At 45.3% G+C, this 22402-nt stretch overlaps 1 protein-coding gene across 2 annotated transcripts; it reads left to right on the top strand.

Annotated features, from left to right (window-relative positions):
• Nucleotides 1-4: 4 nt before the first annotated feature.
• VPS52 (VPS52 subunit of GARP complex) lies at nucleotides 5-21244 on the top strand. Of its 2 annotated transcripts, XM_030871084.3 has the most exons (20): nucleotides 5-394; nucleotides 1230-1314; nucleotides 1472-1524; nucleotides 1708-1783; nucleotides 1974-2041; nucleotides 2332-2507; nucleotides 2891-3041; nucleotides 3325-3425; nucleotides 3537-3669; nucleotides 3816-3873; nucleotides 4242-4375; nucleotides 4818-4973; nucleotides 5432-5550; nucleotides 5828-5951; nucleotides 6242-6337; nucleotides 6448-6555; nucleotides 6782-6847; nucleotides 19868-19979; nucleotides 20197-20315; nucleotides 20522-21244. In XM_030871084.3, the coding sequence occupies exons 1-20, from the start codon at nucleotides 305-307 to the stop codon at nucleotides 20666-20668; spliced, it is 2172 nt and encodes a 723-aa protein (XP_030726944.1). In that variant the 5' UTR covers nucleotides 5-304; the 3' UTR covers nucleotides 20669-21244. The 2 variants fall into 2 exon arrangements, with proteins under 2 accessions (XP_030726944.1, XP_030726946.1); XM_030871086.2 differs by lacking the exons at nucleotides 5-394; nucleotides 1230-1314 and having other exon boundaries at nucleotides 1970-2041.
• The last annotated feature ends 1158 nt before the right edge of the window (nucleotides 21245-22402 follow it).

The raw sequence follows: 22402 nt of genomic DNA, 5'->3' as shown, positions 1-22402 counted from the left end.
TTCCGGAAACTGTGCAAGAGTCTGAGTTGGGAGCCAAGACTTCCGGTGCGGTTTTTCTTTACGTGTTCGTAAAGTTCTTGGGTGTGAGAGCAACGAGGGTTCCGGATTGAGATCGTGCTTAAGACTTCCGATTCCCATTTGCACTTGGGTGAAGCGGTTAGAGCTGAAAGGGAAAGGCTGGAGGCAAACAATTTAACTCAAATATCTGGGAGCGATTTCGCGCAGTGCAAGACACTCCAGGACTTGTAGTTCCACTCCGGGGAACAGACTCGCCTGACAGCTGCCGGAAGTGAGGCTGCGCGGAATGGCCGCCGCTGCGACCATGGCTGCAGCCGCCCGGGAGCTGGTGTTGCGGGCCGGAGCCTCAGATATGGAGGAGGAGGAGGGCCCGCTGGTGAGAACGCAGGGCTGTTTCTCCTGCAGAGTCTCGTCCGATCTCCTTACGTCAGAAAGGCCTGGGCTGGGTTTAGGCACAAGGTTGGGAGCTCGGCTGCTACCGGTGATGCTACCCGGTTTGGCTCTCCATACACCTTCCTGGAATCAGACCTGAAACTGAGCGGGGACCAGAATGGCCGAGACTCAGGTTCTGGGGCCACAATTTCAGTTAATCTCCAGATGTTTGGGCAGAATAGAGAAGCAGTGTAGAGTAACGGCTGGGAACATGGCCTCTGGAGTTAGATTGCTTGGGTTCTAATTCCATTTCTGCCACTTACACTGTGTGTCTTTGGGCAAGTTAACTAGTCCCTCTGTGCCATCACTTTCCACACCTATGAGGTGAAGAAAATAAGACCTACTGTATAGATTGTCGGTTAGGATTAGGCAAATGAATACAAATAAGATGGCCCCTGGCATGTAGGTAAACACTATAGGTTAGTTGGCATTTCTAGAAAGGCTGGGGCTCCCGAGTGGGATGGTGATAGAACACCTAAGATAGCAGGAGTCTAGAGATCTTAAATTCAACTGCAGGTTCTGCTCTGTCCTCTGCATCTCCTAATTTTCCTCATTTGGTCACCTCCGCCCTTTCTGGGTTGCCTGTCTGCTGGTCATATTCCCTACCCATCAGCCCCAGTCAGTAAGACTGAGACAATATGAGGCTTTTGGAATTTTTGGACTCAGTATTTACCTATGGCTCCCCAGTGAAAGTCCTTCTCCCCCACTTGAAGGGTTGGTGATTACCCCATTGTATTTTGTTCTCCCCCTTGCTTTCCCATTAACCTGTCCCTCTCCAGGAGGGTGGTCCGGGTCTTCAGGAGCCATTGCAGCTTGGAGAGTTGGACATCACCTCTGATGAATTCATCCTGGATGAAGTGGATGGTAAGTGATGGCACGGGGGTGGGGGGATGCAGTTCCTATAACCTGAGAGGCATGGGGGCTGGAAGTACTAGGGCAGGGGTTAGTGTGTGGATGTTCAATGTGGGGATGGAGCTGTGGAGGAGCTGGATGGACCCTTATGATGAACTTCTATTTGCAGTTCACATTCAGGCGAATCTGGAGGATGAGTTAGTAAAGGAAGCTCTTAAAACGGTGAGGTTTTCCACTATACTAATCTGTCCCTCCACTTACCTTCCCCTCAGAGAAAAGAAGAAGAAAACAATCTCTTGCTCTTCTAATACCACCTTGGTGTCTTACTCTCTAGTCCTTCATTGACTCTGTTCCAGCATCGCTTCACTGACTCCCTCCTGACCTGTCACGTTTCTGTCCTCCCAGGGTGTGGATCTCCGTCACTATTCAAAGCAGGTTGAGCTGGAGCTACAGCAGATTGAGCAGAAATCCATTCGGGATTGTATCCTCCAGCAGAGAAAAAGGGTGGTGTTATTAAAATGGGCATCTTGGGGGGCATGGTGCTGACAGCCCAGCTGGGGCTGCCATCTTCTCTCTGAGGTTTATGTCACCTCAGGGAGAAATTGGAGGGGTCCTGCGGGTCTGAGGATCTCCATCTCCACAGTGAGGCCCCTTGACTTTTTGTGAGTCAGATATCCAAGAGAGTGAAAACATAGCATCTCTGCACAACCAGATCACAGCCTGTGATGCTGTCCTTGAGGTTAGTAACCCTCATAATCCTGAGCCCAGATCATGGTCTCTGGGAACTTTCTTTACGTCATCAGCCTCAGGCGGGGACAGTTAGGGTCACTTCAGGGTGACCTCAGCAGCCGTTTTTGTTGTTGCCGCTATGACTGATGTTATTTGCCAGTGATCTTTCAGGTACCTCTTCCCTTATCATCCACTACCCTCGGACTGATAGATGCTGGAGATTTTACCAAGAAACTTGGGTGGCCCCCTCGTCCCCTACCAACCCTATGGCCATTCAGTAACACTTCCACCTTCCCCCAGCGCATGGAGCAGATGCTGGGAGCTTTTCAGAGTGATCTCAGCTCCATCAGCTCTGAGATCCGGACACTGCAGGAACAGTCAGGAGCCATGAACATTCGGCTTCGAAACCGCCAGGCTGTCCGGGGGAAACTCGGGGAGCTTGTCGATGGTCTGGTGGTGCCCTCTGCTCTGGTCACGTGAGTCATCAGTTTGAAGGGGCATAATGTCTGTACCAAGTAGATGGGCTGGAGCGACCTACCCTACTTACCACATGGGTCTCCATCACGTCACTTCCAGAAACTGATGAGTGGGTTGACAGCGCTTCCTAACCTTGATGCAGGCTTTAGGCATCAAAGATTAGGAATCATCCAGGGTTGGGCGTAGAGAAGGGGGTCCAAGGCTTATGTGGGTGGTGGAGGTGTGTGTGTCTAGGAACAGAAAACTTTGTATGTGTGTCCTGACTCTATGATGCAGTGTAAGAAGGGAGAGGAGACAGAGGCTGGATGCCAGGGGTATGGTTTAGAGTCTAGGGGTGTCTGGGTCTCCCTCCTCCCCCATCCCACCCCTCCTTGCTCCCCAGGGCAATTCTGGAGGCACCAGTCACAGAGCCCCGGTTCCTGGAGCAGCTGCAGGAGCTGGATGCCAAGGCAGCTGCAGTCCGAGAGCAGGAGGCTAGGGGCACAGCGGCCTGTGCAGACGTCCGAGGCGTGCTCGACAGGCTCCGGATCAAGGTGGGGAGGGGGGTGGATACCCTAGAGACTACTCAAACCAGCCTGCCTGAGAAGTCCACCCTGAATTGCCCTGGCAAAGCTCATTGTAGCCTGTGCCCAAGAACTTCACCTTGCCTTTACCTAGCAGAGCACATCTCTGGGTTCCCCTGAAAGTCTTTAAGAAATATCAAAGAGGTATTCTCTACTCTTACCCCTTCCATATCCAACATTTGTTCCTTCCCTCAGTAATTCCCAAACAGTGAGGTTGCAGCTTCATGCCCTGTGTTTGGTCCCCCATGTCTAGGCAGTGACGAAGATCCGAGAGTTCATCCTTCAGAAGATCTATTCCTTCAGAAAACCAATGACCAACTATCAGATCCCCCAGACGGCCCTGCTGAAGTACAGGTTGTCGCCCAAACGAAGGGCTGGGGGTGGCCTCGGAGCCCTTGAGCAGCCCAGCATGATGCTGGGCGTCTTGGGCCGTCAGGGAGACTGACTGGTCCCTGGCATCTCCAGGTTTTTCTATCAGTTCCTGCTGGGCAACGAACGGGCCACCGCAAAGGAGATCAGGGACGAGTATGTGGAGACACTGAGCAAGATCTACCTGTCCTACTACCGCTCTTACCTGGGGCGGCTCATGAAGGTGCAGGTGAGGCCACGGAGGAAGAGGCAGTCCTGGGCCCCTGGGCTGCGGGGAGGGGCAGCTACGGGGCAATGGGGGACAGGATAAAAAGACATTTTTTTGTTGCACTTTGGGAAGCGATGGTTCCCAGTTCTCTCTGCTCTTTTCTCTAGTATGAGGAGGTCGCTGAGAAGGATGATCTAATGGGTGTAGAAGATACAGCCAAGAAAGATATCCTGGAGCTGAGGGGCCCTCATGCTGGGTCTGGAGAGTGAGGGGGCTTCGGGCTCCAGCCTCCAAGGCACTGCTGCTTACCTTTTTTCTGTGGGACCAAAACCTTTGAGAATGTGATCAAGGCTGTGGCCTCCCTCCCCAGAAAAATGCACAAATCATCCTGACACAGAGTTTTGCATATGATGTTAGGGGGTGTAGAGGCTCCTTAGGGCTCATTCACCGATGTGAGGTGAAGTGGGGCTCCAGAACTGGGAAAGAGGGACCCTGGGGCTGTGTCTGGCTGCTGGGGGCCCCTGGAGGTCCTGAGTCTTTGACCTTCCATCACAGTTGTGATGTGACTGTTTTCCTTGACTCTGACTCGCCACGATTCTTCTCAAAGCCATCCCTCCGCAGCAGGAATACCATCTTCACCCTGGGGACCCGGGGCTCTGTCATCTCCCCCACTGAACTGGAAGCCCCCATCCTTGTGCCCCACACCGCCCAGCGGGGAGAACAGAGGGTAGGAGGAGGAGCAAGCCTTAGCCGACGGGGTGGGGGTGGGGGCGGGAGAACTCCGAGTACAGACCTCAGGGCGAAGCTTCCCCCACTGCAGGCCCGTGGGAGTCCCCTTCTCCAGTCACCCCAGTGTTCTGTGATAAGAGGGTGGGGACCATTGACTTAGGGTGTACAGAGGGGAGAGGTGGGTGATATGTCATGAGGCAGGTGTGAAGGAGGATATGGGAGCAGCAACAGCAGGTGGAGGCGGCGTCTTCTCGTGCCCCCCCTCCCCCTACCTCTTCAGTACCCGTTCAGGATGCTCTTTCGCAGCCTGGACTAGGGGTAGATGGGGAGGGTCTCCTGAGCTCCCATTACCCAGGTTTGCTGATTTCCCAGCTGTGTCCATGGACTGCTGGTACTGGGGTCCATCCCGTCTGTCTCTTTTCCTACCCCTTCCATCCTAGTATCCTTTCGAGGCCCTCTTCCGCAGCCAGCACTACGCCCTCCTTGACAACTCCTGCCGTGAATACCTTTTCATCTGTGAATTCTTCGTTGTGTCTGGCTCGGCTGCACACGACCTCTTCCACGCAGTCATGGGCCGCACGCTCAGCATGACCCTGGTAGGCTCCCTCGCTCCCGGGCTCTTAAAACTCTGTCCCCAGTTCTTGTCAGCACCACAGTGAGGTCACAGCCCTGGGGTTACTGAAACCAGGATCCCTTCATTCTAAAATGCATGAGCCTCGTCCTCGCTGTGTGATTCCCCATGAAACCATCAAAGCTTGGGGTCCCAGAGGCTCCTGGGGACACACAGGTGACAGCACCTGAAAACTCAGGGGCCCCTAAACCTTGGTGCTCAGCCCTGAATTCTGCTGTGATGGGCTTGTGATCTTAGATCTGGGGAGCAAGACTGCAGGACCACCCGAGTGGCCAGTGGGCAGGGAAGGAGGGAGCATTTCCCATTTAGATCCCCTCCCTAGTGCCACGTCCCTAGGGGAGCACAAGCATCTGTCCATGGCCACTGGGAAAAGCAAAGTAACAGATGCTCTCTTCCAATCCCCTGCCTGTTCCTAAATCACAGAAACACCTGGAGTCTTACCTCACTGACTGCTACGATGCCATTGCTGTTTTTCTCTGTATCCATATTGTCCTCCGATTCCGCAACATTGCAGCCAAGAGGGATGTTCCTGCCCTGGACAGGTCGCTGAGTTCTGGTCCTTGATGTTCCACTGGCCTTGAAATCTTTGGTCTTGCACCAGCCTGCTCTGACCCGTGGGCTCTTCCTGACCTGAACCATTGACCCTGTTACCATTTGTCTGTCTAGAGGCAGTACTGCTGCTTCCAGACTCACCTTTCACACCCACTCCAGCCTCCACCAGCTATCACCTGTCGATGAGCGTTCCCGCACACACACCCTCCCCCTGGCCCCCACCCCTGACGTTCCTTGCCAGATCTCTGATTCTGATCAAGCCCACAGGTACTGGGAACAAGTGCTTACCTTGCTGTGGCCACGGTTTGAACTGATCCTGGAGATGAACGTCCAGAGTGTCCGCAGCACTGACCCTCAGCGCCTCGGGGGGCTGGACACTCGGCCTCACTACGTGAGGGCGGTCAGGGGTAACGGGCCGTTCAAAGGCAGGGCTCGAAGCCTCGCTGCAGGGGTCACCCAGCTTCACGGTCGTGTCCATGGGCCTGGCTGGACAGCTAGCCACGCTGCGTGAGGGGCAATCTGGGAGTGTGGTCAGACTCAGGGTGGGTTGGGCACTGTTGGGGGAGGGATTGGAGGTGGGAGTCACCCAGAGACCGGTTGGCCAGCTTCAAGGGAGTTGGGGGTTTCATGGGTTGGGCCAGGGGGTTGGCTTGATTTTTCGTCCTACCTTCTTTCTCCCAGATCACACGCCGCTATGCAGAGTTCTCCTCGGCTCTTGTCAGCATCAATCAGACGATTCCCAATGAACGGACGATGCAGCTGCTAGGCCAGCTACAGGTGAGGGGCGGCTGGGAGAGGTTGCCGAGCCACAGCGCTGCTGCAGGGGGCTGGAGTGTGAGGTGGGGGCCCTTGCCTGCTCCTGCCACCTCCTCCTCTCATTTTTTCAGGTGGAGGTGGAGAATTTTGTCCTCCGAGTGGCAGCCGAGTTCTCCTCAAGGAAGGAGCAGCTTGTGTTTCTGATCAACAACTACGACATGATGCTGGGGGTGCTGATGGTACCTGAAGCCCTTTCTCCTTGTCTCCCTCCCTGGAGAATTTGGGTTCCCCCCACTGCTCTGTTACCTCCACAAGGGCAAAGATTATGCTGGCTTTGTTTGGTGTTTTATTCTTGCAGACTGGCACAGCGTCTGGCTATGTACAGTAAATGTGGGGAGAAGGGGATATTCCGACGTGAAGGGCAGCTTCTCCCCAAACTTGAGATTTCCCTGTGTCTTCCCTTAGGAGCGGGCAGCGGATGACAGCAAAGAGGTTGAAAGTTTCCAACAGCTGCTCAATGCTCGGACACAGGTAGGGGTATGGGGAAGAGGAAAGGAATAGTCCCATGTGCTGTTTAGTTGAGAGAGAGAGAGAGAGACAGAGAGACAGAAGGGGCCGTTAGCTACGCGGGCCTCTCACTGTTGCGGCCCCTCCCGTTGCGGAGCACAGGCTCTGGACTGGCAGGCTCAGCGGCTATGGCTCACAGGCCTAGCCGCTCCACAGCATGTGGGATCTTCCCAGACCGGGGCACGAACCCGTGTCCCCTGCATCGGCAGGCGGACTCTCGACAACTGCGCCACCAGGGAAGCCCTTCTTTTGTATTTTTTTAATGATATAGACGTCCATGAACCTACCACACACCTTGGCAATAAACCCCACCCCATCACCCTGCGTTTCACATAGAGGCACCTCTTGACCTAAATGTTGTCTTTATCATGCCCTGGCTTTTAAAAATACAGCCATAGGGACTTCCCTGGTGGTCCAGTGGTTAGCACTCTGTGCTTCCACTGCAGGGGGCATGGGTTTGATCCCTGGTTGGGGAACTAAGATTCCGCATACCGCATGGTGTGGCCAAAAAAATAAAAGTAAAAAAAAAATAGAGCTATAGGTATGCAAAAACTAACTATTTGGTTTTGGGTTTGAGTGCCATAAAAGCGAGAATCACAGGATTATTTCATGCATAATTTTTCTAGTATTGTCCTGTTATGACATATGGCTGTAGCTCATTCTTTTTTTTTTTTTTTTTTTTGCGGTACGCGGGCCTCTCACTGTTGTGGCCTCTCCCGTTGCGGAGCCGGACGCGCAGGCTCAGCAGCCATGGCTCACGGGCCCAGCCGCTCCGCGGCATGTGGGATCTTCCCAGACTGGGGCACGAACCCGTGTCCCCTGCATCGGCAGGCGGACTCTCAACCACTGCGCCACCCGGGAAGCCCATGTAGCTCATTCTTTTTCACTGCAATATAATGTTACATTGTGTGAATATAACAGAGGACATTTGGATTATTTCCAGTTTCTTGCTCCTGTGAGCATTGTTTTATGAACAATTATGTCTTTTAGCACACATAGATATATCAAAAGTTTTATCAAGAATCTCTCTTGGGGCTTCCCTGGTGGTGCAGTGGTTGAGAGTCCGCCTGCCGATGCAGGGGACACGTGTTTGTGCCCCGGTCCGGGAAGATCTCACATGCCACGGAGCGGCTGGGCCTGTGAGTCATGGCTGCTGAGCCTGCGCGTCCGGAGCCTGTGCTCCGCAACGGGAGAGGCCACAACAGTGAGAGCCCCACATACCGCAAAAAAAAAAAAGAATCTCTCTTGGAGGTAGGAGTAGGCTTGCTGCATCAAGAGAATGCTAGTATTCAACTTTATGAGACAATGCCAAATTGTTTTCCTAAGTGATGGGACCAGTTTATTCCTTACCTGAAATGTATAAGAATTTTCAATGAGTCATATTTTCTCCAACATACGATAGATCAGACTATCTTTGCCTTTCTGGTAGGTGTCTCACTGGGAGCTTGATTTGCATTTTCTTGATTACTAATGAGATTGAGCATCATTTCAAATGTTAAATAACCATACAAATTTTTCTTTTCTGTAAAATGTCTGTCAGCATTTGACCTTTTAAAACTTGGGCTGTTTGTGTTTTTCTTACTGATTTATAAGAGTTCTTAATACATTTACCTACTAATCTTTTGTTGATTGTATAGGTTGCAGATACCTTTCAGGAGGTGTTTTATCTTTTAACTTTTTTTTTTTTGATTTAATTTTATTTAAAAAAATTTTTTTGCCCGCTCTGCGAGCCTTGTGGGATCTTAGTTCCCTGACCAGGGATCAAACCCAGGCCCTCTGCAGTGAAAGTGCAGAGTCCTAACCTCTGGACTGCCAGGGAATTCCCCTTTTTACTTTTTCTATGTTGTCTTATGATGAACAGAAATTTCTAATTGTAACTTGATGAATTTAATAATCCTTATTTTTGTGTCTTGATTAAGGAATCCCTAATTACCCCAAAGCCAGAAAAATATTATACTGCATTTTCTTAATATTGTAGAATTTTGCTTTTTACTTTTAAGCCCTAAATTTACCTAGAATTGATTTTTGTGTATGATGTGAGGTAGGATACTAATTATTTTCTATTTGGAAAAATGATTGGCCTAGAACCATTTATAGGAAGTCCCTTTCTTTCCCCATTTGATCTGTAGTCCTGTCTGTGTCACACAGCAAAACTCCACAAACATGTGCCTCTTGCCTCTAGTCTATTCCATTGATCAATTTGTCTACCTGCAAAACAGTTTTAATTATCATGCTTTTAGGACAAATTCTCCTACCTTCTTTTTTGTTTGTTTTGTTTTGTTTTTGGTGGCACCATGCAGCTGTGGGATCTTAGTTCCGCAACCAGGGATTGAACCCATGCCCCTGCAATGGAAGTGCGGAGTCCTAACCACTGGACTGCCAGGGACTTCCCTCTCCTACCTTCTTTTTCATCATTATCTTGAGTATTATTGGCCTTTTGATTTTTCATGTAAATTTTATGATCAGCTTATAAGTTTTCAGAAAAGCTTATTAATGATTTTGAATGTAGTTGCATTGATCAGTTTAGAAGAATTGATACTTTTTGATATTGAAACTTCCCATCCACGAACATGGCCCCTCTCTACATTTTTAAATGTATTCTTTATTGTCTTTTGATAACCTTTTATAGTCTTCAGCACAAAGATATTGCAAACCTTTTGTTAGAATTGCTCCTAGGTAGGTGTAATATGTAGCTTTAGTCCTACTAGGAATACATAAATCCTTCCCAATTCTTTACCTTTAATTTCTTATGTCTTTGATCTTTTACTCTTCTGGCCAGGACCCTATAACAGTTTAATAGTTGAATAATATCCTGTTCCTGAGTTTAAAAGAAATGCTTTTATCATTTTCTCATTAAGAGTAATGTAGATGTAGGTTTTTTTGTAGATGCCCTTTATCAGGTTAAGAAAATTCCTTTTAATCACCCTTGCGCTAAGAGTTTTTATCATAGTTTTTCCTACTAGAAGTAAATCTACATTTATTTAGGGATAATTACTAAGAATAATACTAGGAATTACTAGAAATAATAACTACATTTTTTTTTCTCTCTGTTTGGACTTTATTCTTTTAGGATTTGTCCTTTAAATAAACTGTTGTTCCTTAAATATTGTGTTTTAAAAAAGAAATTTACTTGTTTGAAGTGGTGTGTAGAAATGCTGTTGATTTTTGTACATGGATTATATAGCCAGCCACCTTCCTAAATTCTTTCTTTTTTTTTTAAGTATCATTTTAACTTTATTTTTATTTTTTTAACTTATTTATTTATATTTGGCTGTGCTGGGTCTACATCGCTGCGTGGAGGCTTTCACGGTCTTTCTCTGGTTGCGGCGATCAGGGGCTACTCTTCATTGCGGCGCGCGGGCTTCTCACTGCGTTGGCTTCTCTTGTTGTGGAGCACGGTCTCTAGTTGCGTGGGCTTCAGTAGTTGTGGCACTCGGGCTCCATAGTTGTGGCTCATGCATGGGCTTAGTTACTCTGCGGCATGTGGGATCTTACTGGACGAGGGATCAAACCCGTGTTCCCTACGTTGGCAGGCGGATTCTTAACCACTTCGCCAGCAGGGAAGTCCCCTAAATTATTTCTAATAATGTTTTTGGAGGTGTGTGTGTGTGTTTCTTTGTAGGCGTTCATCATCTCTGAATTGTGACAGTTTTATTTCTTCTTTTCTGATCCCTATGTATTTAATTTCTCTATGTCTTTATTCTCTTACTGCATTGGCTAGTACCTCCAGTACAAAGCTGAATGGTTGAATAGAAGTGGTGATAGTGAGAATGCTTATCTCTTCCTAATTTTAAAAGGAGTGCTTTCATCATTTCCGCATTAAGAGTACTGTTGTTGTAGGTTTTTTATAGATATCCTTTATCAGGTGAAGAAAATTCCTTTCGATCCCTAGTATGCCAAAAGTTATTAATTTTTAAAAAATCATGAATGGGTATTGAATTTTTAATCAAGAATGTGTGCTTTTTCTGCATACATTGAGGTAATCATATATTTAAGTTTTTAAAAATCTATTATGTCATGGGTGGGATAAATTAGGACAACTATATATAAAATAAACAGCAAGGACCTACTGTATAGCACAGGGAACTATATTCAATATCTTGTAATAACCTATAATGGACAAGAATCTGAAAAAGAATGTATATATCTATCTGTATATATATCTATATCTGAATCACTTTGCTATACACCTGAAAGTATCACAATGTTGTAAATCAACTATACTTCAATTTAAAAAAAAATCTACTGTGTGGTATATTACATTTGTAGATTTTAGAATGTTAAACCATTCTGGATTTGGTCTAATTCATATGGGATTTTTGCTTCTCTGTGCAGAAGTGAGATTGGCCTGTGATGTTCTTTTCTTGTACTTGTACTTGTGTGGTTTTGGTACCAAAGTCATACTGGATTTGAAGAAGAAGGTGGGAAGGAAGTATTTCTTCATTCTTTTTATTCTGAAAGAGTTTGAGATTGAAATGATCTCTTCCTTGGAAGTATCTTAGAACTTGCCAGCACACACATCCAGGAAGATTTAAAACTATGAAATTCCTGGGCTTCCCTGGTGGCACAATGGTTAAGAGTCCGCCTGCCAACGCAGGGGACATGGGTTCGAGCCCTGGTCCGGGAAGATCCCACATGCCGCGGAGCAACTAAGCCCCCGCGCCACAACTTCTGAAGCCTGCGTGTGCCCTAGAGCCTGTGCCCCGCAGCAAGAGAAGCCACCGCAATTAGAAGCCTGCGCACCGCAACGAAGAGCAGCCCCCGCTTGCCGCAACTAGAGAAAGCCCGCGCACAGCAATGAAGACCCAACGCAGCCAAAAATAAATTAATTAATTAAAAAAAAAATTGTGGCACTGCCATTTAAAAAAAATATACTATGAAATTCCCTCTAAGTACTCCTTTTATTGAGTTCTGTAGGTTTGAGTATGTAGCATTTTTATTATTCAGTTCTAAGAATTTTTATATTTCAGTCATTTCTTCTTCAATCCATGAGATTTTTTAGAGGAGTGTTTTAAAATTTCCAAAAGTAGTTTTTTATCTTTTTGTTATTAATGTCTAACTTAATTGCATTGTGGATGGAGAATGTGGCCTTTTGGTACTGAATATTTGAAATATGAAAATTTTTTGAAATTTGTTTATATTTGCTTTGGCCTAGGACATGACCAACTTTTGTAAATGTCCAATGTTTTTTTTAAATTTTTAAATTTTTTAAAATTTGTTTATTTGGCTGCACCGGTTCTTAGTTGCGGCATGTGGGATCTAGTTCCCTGACCAGGGGTCAAACCCAGGCCCCGTGCATTGGGAGCACAGAGTCTTAGCCACTGGACCACCAGGAAAGTCCCCCATGTATGTTTGAAAAGATTGTGTATTCTTTGATTGTCAGGTGTGGAAATCAAGCTCTTTAATTCTGAGGTTCACATCACCTATATTTTTACTGATTTTTTTTTGTCTACTTATCAGTAGTTGAGAGAGAGGTTTTGAAATTCATAAGTTTATCAGTTTTTCACTGCAGTTTTTTTTTAACATCTTTAATGGAGTATAATTGCTTTACAATGGTGTGTTAGTTTCTGCTTTATAACAAAGTGAATCAGCTATACATATACATATATCCCCATATCTCTTCCCTCTTGCATCTCCCTCCCTCCCATCCTCCCTAACCCACCCCTCTAGGTGGTCACAAAGCACCGAGCTGATCTCCCTGTGCTATGCGGCTGCTTCCCACTAGCTATCGGTTTTACATTTGGTAGTGTATATATGTCCATGCCACTCTCTCACTTTGTCCCAGCTTACCCTTCCCCATCCCTGTGTCCTCAAGTCCATTCTCTACGTCTGCGTCTTTATTCCTGCCCTGCCCCTAGGTTCATTAGAACCATTTAAAAAAATTTTTTTAGATTCCATATATGTGTTAGCATACGGTATTTGTTTTTCTCTTTCTGACTTACTTCACTCCGTATAACAGACTCTAGGTCCATCCACCTCACTACAAATAACTCAATTTCGTTTCTTTTTATGGCTGAGTAATATTCCATTGTATATATGTGCCACAGCTTCTTTATCCATTCATCTGTCGATGGTCACTTAGGTTGCTTCCATGTCCTGGCTATTGTAAACAAAGCTGCAGTGAACATTGTGGTACGATTCTTTTTGAATTATGGTTTGCTCAGGGTATATGCCCAGTAGTGGGATTGCTGGGTCATATGGTAGTTCAATTTTTAGTTTTTTAAGGAACCTCCATACTGTTCTCCATAGTGGTTGTATCAATTTACTTTCCCACCAACAGTGCAAGAGGGTTCCCTTTGCTCCACATCCTCTCCAGCGTTTACTGTTTGTAGATTTTTTGATGATGGCCATTCTGACTGGTGTGAGATGATATCTCATTGTTTTGATTTTGATTTTCATTACTCTAATGGTTAATGATGTTGAGCATTCTTTCATGTGTTTGTTGGCAATCTGTGTATCTTCTTTGGAGAAATGTCTATTTAGGTCTCCTGCCCATTTTTGGATTGGGTTGTTTGTTTTTTTTGATATTGAGCTGCATGAGCTGCTTGTAAATTTTGCAGATTAATCCTTTGTCAGTTGCTTCACTTGCAAATATTCTCTCCCATTCTGAGGGTTGTCTTTTTGTCTTGTTTATGGTTTCCTTTGCTGTGCAAAAGCTTTTAAGTTTCATTAGGTCCCATTTGTTTATTTTTGTTTTTATTTCCATTTCTCCAGGAGGTGGGTCAAAAAGGATCTTGCTGTGATTTATGTCATAGAGTGTTCTGCCTATGTTTTCCTCTAAGAGTTTTATAGTGTCTGAACTTACATTTAGGTCTTTAATCCATTTTGAGTTTATTTTTGTGTATGGTGTTAGGGAGTGTTCTAATTTCATTCTTTTACATGTAGCTGTCCAGTTTTCCCAACACCACTTATTGAAGCGGCTGTCGTTTCTCCACTGTATATCCTTGCCTCCTTTGTCATAGATTAGTTGACCATAGGTACATGGGTTTATCTCTGGCTTTCTGTCCTGTTATTGATCTATATTTCTGTTTTTGTGCCAGTACCATATTGTCTTGATTACTGTAGCTTTGTAGTATAGTCTGAAGTCAGGCAGTCTGATTCCTCCAGCTCTGTTTTTTTCCCTCAAGACTGCTTTGGCTATTCGGGGTCTTTTGTGTCTCCAAACAAATTTTAAGATTTTTTGTTCTAGTTCTGTAAAAAATGCCATTGGTAATTTGATCTTGATTACATTGAATCTGTAGACTGCTTTGGGTAGTATAGACATTTTCACAATACTGATTCTTCCAATCCAAGAACATGGTATATCTCTCCATCTGTTTGTATCGTCTTTAATTTCTTTCATCCGTGTCTTGTAGTTTTCTGCATACAGGTGTTTTGTCTCCCTAGGTAGGTTTATTCCTAGGTATTTTATCCTTTTTGTTACAATGGTAAATGGGAGTGTTTCCTTAATTTCTCTTTCAGATTTTTCATCATTAGTGTATAGGAATGCAAAAAATTTCTGTGCATTAATTTTGCATCCTGCAACTTTACCAAATTCATTGATTAGCTCTAGTAGTTTTCTGGTGGCATATTTAGGATTCTCTATGTATAGTATGATGTCATCTGCAAACAGTGACAGTTTTACTTCTTTTCCAGTTTGTATTCCTTTTATTTCTTTTTCTTCTCTGATTACCATGGCTAGGGCTTCCAAAACTATGTTGAATAATAGTGGTGAGAGTGGACATCCTTGTCTTGTTCCTGATCTTAGAGGAAATGCTTTCAGTTTTTCACCATTGAGAATGATGTTTGCTGTGGGTTTGTCATATATGACCTTCATTATGTTGAGGTAGGTTCCCTCTATGCCCACTTTCTAGAGAGTTTTTATCATAAATTGGTGTTGAATTTTGTCAAAAGCTTTTTCTGCATCTATTGAGATGATCTTGTGGTTTTTCTTCTTCAGTTTGTTAATATGGTGTATCACATTGATTGATTTGCATATATTGAAGAATCCTTGCATCCCTGGGACAAATCCCACTTGATCATGGTGTATGATCCTTTTAATGTGTTGTTGGATTCTATTTGCTAGTATTTTGTTGCGGGTTTTTGCATCTATATTCATGAGTGATATTGGCCTGTAATTTTCTTTTTTTGTAGATCTTTGTCTGGTTTTGGTATTAGGGTGATGGTGGCCTTATAGAATGAATTTGGGAGTGTTCCTTCCTGTGCAATTTTTTGGAAGAGTTTGAGAAGGATGGGTGTTAACTCTTCTCTAAATGTTTGATAGAATTCACCTGTGAAGCCACCTGGTCCTGGACTTTTGTTTGTTGGAAGATTTTTAATCACGGTTTCAATGTCATTACTTGTGATTGGTCTGTTCATATTTTCTATTTCTTCCTGGTTCAGTTGTGGAAGCTTATACCTTTCTAAGAATTTGTCCATTTCTTCCAGGTTGTCCATTTTACTGGCATAGAGTTGATTGTAGTAGTCTCTTAGGATGCTTTGTATTTCTGTGGTGTCTGTTGTAACTTCTCCTTTTTCATTTCTAATTTTATTGGTTTGAGTCTTCTCCCTCATTTTCTTGATGAGTCTGGCTAATGGTTTATCAATTTTGTTTATCTTCTCAAAGAACCAGCTTTTAGTTTTATTGATCTTTGCTATTATTTTCTTTGTTTCTATTTCATTTGTTTCTGCTCTGATCTTTATGATTTCTTTCCTTCTACTATCTTTGGGTTTTGTTTGTTATTCTTTCTCTAGTTCCTTTAGGTGTAAGGTTAGATTGTTTATTTGAGATGTTTGTTGTTTCTTGAGGTAGGATTGTATTGCTATAAACTTCCCTCTTAGAACTGCTTTTGCTGCATCCCATAGGTTTTGGATCATCGTGTTTTCATTGTCATTTGTCTCTAGGTATTTTTTGATTTCCTCTTTGATTTCTTCAATGATCTCTTGGTTATTTAGTAACGTATTGTTTAGCCTCCATGTGTTGGTGCTTTTTACGTTTTTTCCCCCTGTAATTGATTTCTAATCTCATAGCGTTGTGGTCAGAAAAGATGCTTGATGTGATTTCAGTTTTCTTAAATTTACTGAGGCTTGATTTGTGACCCAAGCTATGATCTATCCTGGAGAATGTTCTGTGCGCACTTGAAAAGAAAGTGTAATCTGCTGTTTTTGGATGGAATGTCCTATAAATATCAATTAAATCTATCTGGTCTGTTGTGTCATTTAAAGCTTGTGTTTCCTTATTAATTTTCTGTTTGGATGATCTGTCCATTGGTGTAAGTGAGGTGTTAAAGTCCCCCACTATTGTTGTGTTACTGTCGATTTCCTTTTTTATAGCTGTTAGCAGTTAGTTGCCTTATGTATTGAGGTGCTCCTATGTTGGGTGCATATATATTTATAATTGTTATATCTTCTTCTTGGATTGATCCCTTGATCATTATGTAGTGTCCTTCCTTGTCTCTTGTAACAATCTTTAAAGTCTATTTTATCTGATATGAGTGTTGCTACTCCAGCTTTCTTTTGATTTCCATTGGCATGGAATATCTTTTTCCATCCCCTCACTCTCTGTCTGTATGTGTCCCTAGGTCTGAAGTGGGTCTCTTGTAGACAGCGTATATATGGGTCTTGTTTTTGTATCCATTCAGCAAGCCTATATCTTTTGGTTGGAGCATTTAATCCATTCATGTTTAAGGTAATTATCAATATGTATGTTCCTATTACCATTTTCTTAATTGTTTTGGGTTTGTTTTTGTAGGTCCTTTTCTTTTTTTGTGTTTCCCACTTAGAGAAGTTCCTTTAGCATTTGTTTTAGAGCTGGTTTGGTGGTGCTGAATTCTCTTAGCTTTTGCTTGTCTGTAAAGCTTTTGATTTCTCCATCGAATCTGAATGAGATCCTTGCTGGGTGGAGTAATCTTGGTTGTAGGTTCTTCCCTTTAATCACTTTAAGTATGTCATGCCACTCCCTTCTGGCTTGTAGAGTTTCTGCTGAGAAATCAGCTGTTAACCTTATGGGAGTTCCATTATATGATATTTGTCATTTTTCCCTTGCTGCTTTCAATAATTTTTCTTTGTCTTTAATTTTTGCCTATTCGATTACTATGTGTGTTGGCATGTTTCTCCTTGGGTTTATCTTGTATGGGATTCTCTGCACTTCCTGGACTTGGGTGGCTATTTCCTTTCCCATGTTAGGGAAGTTTTCGACTATAATCTCTTCAAATATTTTCCCTGGTCCTTTCTGTCTCTCTTCTCCTTCTGGGACCCCTATAATGTGAATGTTGTTGCGTTTAATTTTGTCCCTGAGGTCTCTTAGGCTGTCTTCATTTCTTTTCATTCTTTTTTCTTTATTCTGTTCCACAGCAGTGAATTCCACCATTCTGTCTTCCAGGTCACTTATCCCTTCTCCATCAGTTATTCTGGTATTGATTCCTTCTAGTGTATTTTTCGTTTCAGTTATTGTATTGTTCATCTCTGTTTGTTCTTTTATTTTTCTATGTCTTTGTTAAACATTTCTTGCATCTTCTCGATCTTTGCCTCCATTCTTTTCCGAGGTCCTGGATCATCTTCACTATCATTATTCTGAATTATTTTTCTGGAAGGTTGCCTATCTCCACTTCATTTAGTTGTTTTTCTGGGGTTTTATCTTGTTCCTTCATCTGGTACATAGCCCTCTGCCTTTTCATCTTGTTTGTCTTTCTGTGAATGTGGTCTTTGTTCCACCTGCTGCAGGATTGTAGTTCTTCTTGCTTCTGCTCTATTTCTGTTTTGTAGACAGGTTCATTTGTACCATATTAGATTCCACAAAAGATTTTTAAGTGGAAGTAGTTTATTTTTAAATGGAATAAAAGTTTCATTTTCATCTTACCAGATCTTACTATTTGGGTTGGGTTTTTTGTTTTTCTGTTTTTTCTTTTTTCTTTCCCTATTTTAATTCCTCCCTTCCATTGTTTTTTACTTGTTTGTTTGCTTTTTCATTTTAACTCTGTGTTTTGGGAAATTTCAAATGTACATGCTATATAGAGGATAGCATGGTGAACTCCCAGGGGCCATCACAGATCTTCAACCAATAACAACTCACAGACAGTTTTGTTTCATCTGTATCAACACTCACTGTTCATCCTTCTCCCACCTGTCCCCCCTACCCACAGTGATTTTGAATTTAAAAAGTTTGTTTTTTTTTGTCTGCATTGGGTCTTTGTTGCTGCACGTGGGCTTTTTCTAATTGTGGCGAGTGGGGCTACTCTTCATTGTGGTGTGTGGGCTTCTCATTGTGATGGCTTCTCTTGTTGCTGAGCATGGGCTCTAGGCGCACGGGCTTCAGTAGTTGTGGCGCTCAGGCTCAGTAGTTGTGGCACACGCGCTTAGTTGCTTCACAGCATGTGGAATCTTCCCAGACCAGGGATCTAACCCATGTCCCCTGCATTGGCAGGCAGATTCTTAACCACTGTACTACCAGGGAAGTCCCTGAATAAAATCCCATACATCCCTATCACTTCATCTGTATCAGGATGTGTTTTAAAAACCACAATACTTTATCACACTTAAAAAAAATTATCACTTTCAAGGAGTTCCCTGGTGGTCTAGTAGTTAGGATTTGGTGCTTTCACTACAGTGGCCCAGGGTCAGTCCCTGGTCGAGGAACTGAGATCAGCCGTGTGGTGCAGCCAAAAAAAGAAAAAAAACACTCTCAAAATAGCCAGTATTCAGGTATCCCCAGTTATCTCATAGACAGTGGTTCAAGTCAGGATCCATATGCGTCCATACATGTCTCTCTTTTTTCTTTTTTTTCACGAGTCTCTTTTTAATCTATAGATTTCCCTTCCATCTTACCCCCCTGCCCCGCTCTGCAATTTATTTGTGGAAGAAATGGAGTCATTTGTCATGTAGAATGATGTACAGTCTGGATTTTGCTGACTGCCTTCCGTGGCATGCCTAAACTGTTCCTTTTTTCCCATAAATGTGTAATTCGATGGAAAGATTTGATCAGGTTCCAATTAGATTTTTCTTACAAGGCTATTTGAGAGGTAGTGGTGTGTACGTCTATCAGGGGCACATAATGTCTTCTTGGCTCTCTTTTTGCCAGTAGCATCAATGATCACTGCCTAGACCATTAGATTTCTGTACTTATCAGTGTCTCAAAAATTTCCATCTCCTTATCTGTCTGTGCTGCATTCTGAGTCAGTTCTTTAATTATAAATTCCAATTTGCTCTATCATGCTTCCAGGTATTTCTAATCTGCGATTTAGCCAGTTGACTTTTTAAAAATTTTTAAATCATTTCTTTAAAATTCCATTTTGTTTCAAGTCTTTCCATTCCTAATCTTGTTAATTGGTCATGTTTGTGTCTGTACCTTTAACTTCTTTGAACAGTTTTTACAGAATGTACAGCTGCTCTGTATCTGACAGTTCTAACATTGGCAGTCTTTGGAGGTCTAAGTCCATTGCTTATTGTCTGTGCTGACTCGTGGTAGCTTGCTTTCTTCTGTGACTGGTGATCTTTGAGTTCTTTTCTTGGTCTTAAGCAGTCATAGGGGCCTAAATTGGGATCGAGGAGATTTCAGAGATTTACCTCTCCTTTTGCAATAGCTGAAAGATGCCGTCCACATGGGTCTACATTGGCACCTCTTTGAGGCTCTTGTGAGAGACCAGGCTCAGCATCCCCACTCAAGGCTAGCATCAGGCTCAGCTTCCCGATAGCAGAGTTGCCATGGCCACTTGCCTTCTGGTAGCCCTGCCTCTCCCAGTTATCCACTTCTCTGGTTCCAGCCCTCTGCTCCCAGCTCAATTTTTTTCAAATGTAATTAAAAAAAATTTTTTTTTTGAGGAGGGTAATCCTTGGAGATTTCCCCTACTTCTTGTGAGTCTGGCAGTGTCTTAAAGTATATGACCTTTGCAGAGTTTAGCTGTTCTGTTATGGGAGTTTTCTAAGGACCAAGTTGGGCATGATGCCAGAATTGGGGAAAATCTGCCAACACCAGTAAACTCAACTCTGTATGTGTGTATGTTTCTACAGGAATTCATTGAAGAATTGCTGTCTCCCCCCTTTGGGGGTCTGGTGGCATTTGTGAAGGAAGCTGAGGCTTTGATTGAGCGTGGACAAGCTGAACGACTTCGTGGGGAAGAAGGTCTGAGAATGGGGTGGTTATGATGGGGTCAGTGGAAAGGTGAATGGAAAAGAAAAATTCAAGGATGCAGATTACATGGGGAGGGTGTCGAGCAGGAAAGAGTGGGTTGGGAGAACACTAGGAAAGAGGGCTTGCATGGTGAGGGTGGCTATGCCTTGGGGAAGACGTAGAGGGATCAAATATCACTTAGCCATGATCTCTTTCCTCCTACTCTCAGCCCGGGTTACTCAGCTAATCCGTGGCTTTGGTAGTTCCTGGAAATCCTCAGTGGAGTCTCTGAGTCAGGATGTAATGCGGAGTTTCACCAACTTCAAAAATGGAACCAGTATCATCCAGGTGACCTGCAGTTCCCAGTCCCCACTCCCACCCCACCCCATCACTGATTTTCCCCCCTCTTTTCTCTGGGCTCAGAATCATACAAATGACCCTTGATCTTCAACTACTAGCTGTGCCCAAAGTTCTGGATGAGCCCTAACCTGACTCCTAATCATCATCCCTAGCACCACGCCAACTCTCATCCCTCTGTGACTTTCTCTGAGCAGGGAGCGCTGACCCAGCTGATCCAGCTCTATCATCGCTTCCACCGGGTGTTGTCTCAGCCGCAGCTCCGAGCCCTGCCTGCCCGGGCCGAGCTCATCAACATCCACCACCTCATGGTGGAGCTCAAGAAGCACAAGCCCAACTTCTGATGCGCCGGACCCTGGGAGCCGCCAGCCCTCTCCATGGACTTCTGTGCCCCATCCCATACCTTTCTTCACCTGGGGGCCCCCTTCCAGTTCTTCCCTTGCCTCCCAGGTCCTTGACATGCCTCACCCTTCCTTCATTCCCAGGACCCTGCCTCATCAGGATAAGCTGAATCCCTTTGGCTTTCAGAATCTCCCATGTCTTCAGGTTTCCCAGGACCACTTCCTCCTGGGCTTCCAAAATGACCTTTATTATTTTTCCAGTTTTGTCATTCCTCTCTTTCCCTCCACTGCCCCACCCCCAGGGCTTTTTTCTTCTCCCAGTAAAACCTTCTGGTTCACTGAGCTCTTGTCACCATGTTATGAGGTGTGAAGCCTCGACTCTTCGAATTGGTGTGGCAAGGGGAGAGACTGCCTCATAATGGTTGATTTTTTTTTTTCTTTTCCCTCAAAGTGAGTTCTTTTCTGTAGCTTTTTGACCTAAGATCTCAGCAACTTGAACACTAACCAGTCCCCTCCTGGCTTGAGAGTTACACCAAGGTCAGTCTGCAGAAAACAATAAATATTTAACATGACATAACACTCTTTTCCCATTTCTTTTCTCCTTCCTCCTGGGGCCTTCAAGTAGCCCCATCTCTGCTCCAGGGTCATCTTTGCTCTCTGACTACCTCCTGGGCCTACATCCCTTCTGGTGGGTGTCCAGAAAGTAGGGGCACATGGTTACCTCTCACCTCTAGCTACCTCAGGCCAAAAGAGTGGCTGTAGTGCTTTTAGGGTGGAGACTGTTTCATGAGTAACCAGCCTGGTGGAGGAAATGGCCCTGGTTAAGGTGGCAGATGCATCAACGGCTGTGCCACCTTGGGCACTGTCCAAGGTCTGCCTTGGCTCCCTGACACCAACACCAGCTCTCTTTGCCTCCTGCCTCCTCAGGCTGACCCTGGGATTGCCTCCTCTCCTTCAGTGTCAGCTCCCTAGCTCCTCTGATGTGGTTGTCACAGCCACTTGCTAGAGGGCTGCGGTACCCACACCACTGGGGCATTGGTAGGCCAGGTTTGCAATGTGACCATCTCATCCATTTCTATGACTCGGCGCCTGCTTGCTGCCGCTGCCTGTACACCTCGTTTGAACTCAGACTCTAGACTGGGGAGACATGGGGGCGCCTTAAGTCCTAAGGGGGAAGGCCTGGGCAGTCAGGGGAAAATGGTAATTTGGCGACGCTTCCTCCGCCCCTATAGCCTAATCATTCCCTCCCAGGCCCCGCTTCGGCACTCTGGATGCAGGCCCAGCCCGCCCGCGGAGGCAGAGAGAATAAGAGTACAAAGGGGTCCCGCGTATGGCCTGAGCGCGGGTGGCTGAAAGCGAGGACCGCGCAGAGCGAGGCAGAGCTGGACCGTTTTCTGCCCGCGGGCCCTGCCGATTGGCTGCCGCCGGGTGGGGGGGGGTGCGGTGGGGGGGCGTGGCAGGGTCGCTGGAGCCGCTTTCTCCGGCTCCCGCCGTTTTGGGGTTCCGCCCCATCTCTGAGAGCAGCGCTCTGATTGGCTTTGGGACCCATATCTCTGAGCTTCAGTCTCAAGGACTGAAGAGCCGGGGAGGGTGCAGAGATGGTGGGGACTGAGGGCGGCCTCAGACGCCTCCGGGGCAGAACCAGGACAGTGTCCTTAACTGACCTCACCCGGTGTCACCACCACTTTCCCCCTCCACTCGGCGTCCTTCCAGGTTTACCCTGCCTGACTCTTCGCC

The sequence above is a fragment of the Globicephala melas genome, chromosome 11 (genome assembly GCF_963455315.2).
Source record: "Globicephala melas chromosome 11, mGloMel1.2, whole genome shotgun sequence".
In the NCBI taxonomy this organism is placed as follows: domain Eukaryota; kingdom Metazoa; phylum Chordata; class Mammalia; order Artiodactyla; family Delphinidae; genus Globicephala; species Globicephala melas.
The sequence above is the reverse complement of the archived record's forward strand: the minus strand, read 5'-3'. Positions and strand labels throughout refer to the sequence as shown.

Excerpts from the sequence above, each read along its gene's own strand:
- VPS52 (XM_030871084.3), top strand. The coding sequence starts at position 305 with ATGGCCGCCGCTGCGACCATGGCTGCAGCCGCCCGGGAGCTGGTGTTG. Across the intron at positions 4,974-5,431 it reads GCACGCTCAGCATGACCCTG|AAACACCTGGAGTCTTACCT; the intron begins GTAGGCTCCCTC and ends CCTAAATCACAG. Across the intron at positions 6,848-19,867 it reads TGCTCAATGCTCGGACACAG|GAATTCATTGAAGAATTGCT; the intron begins GTAGGGGTATGG and ends ATGTTTCTACAG.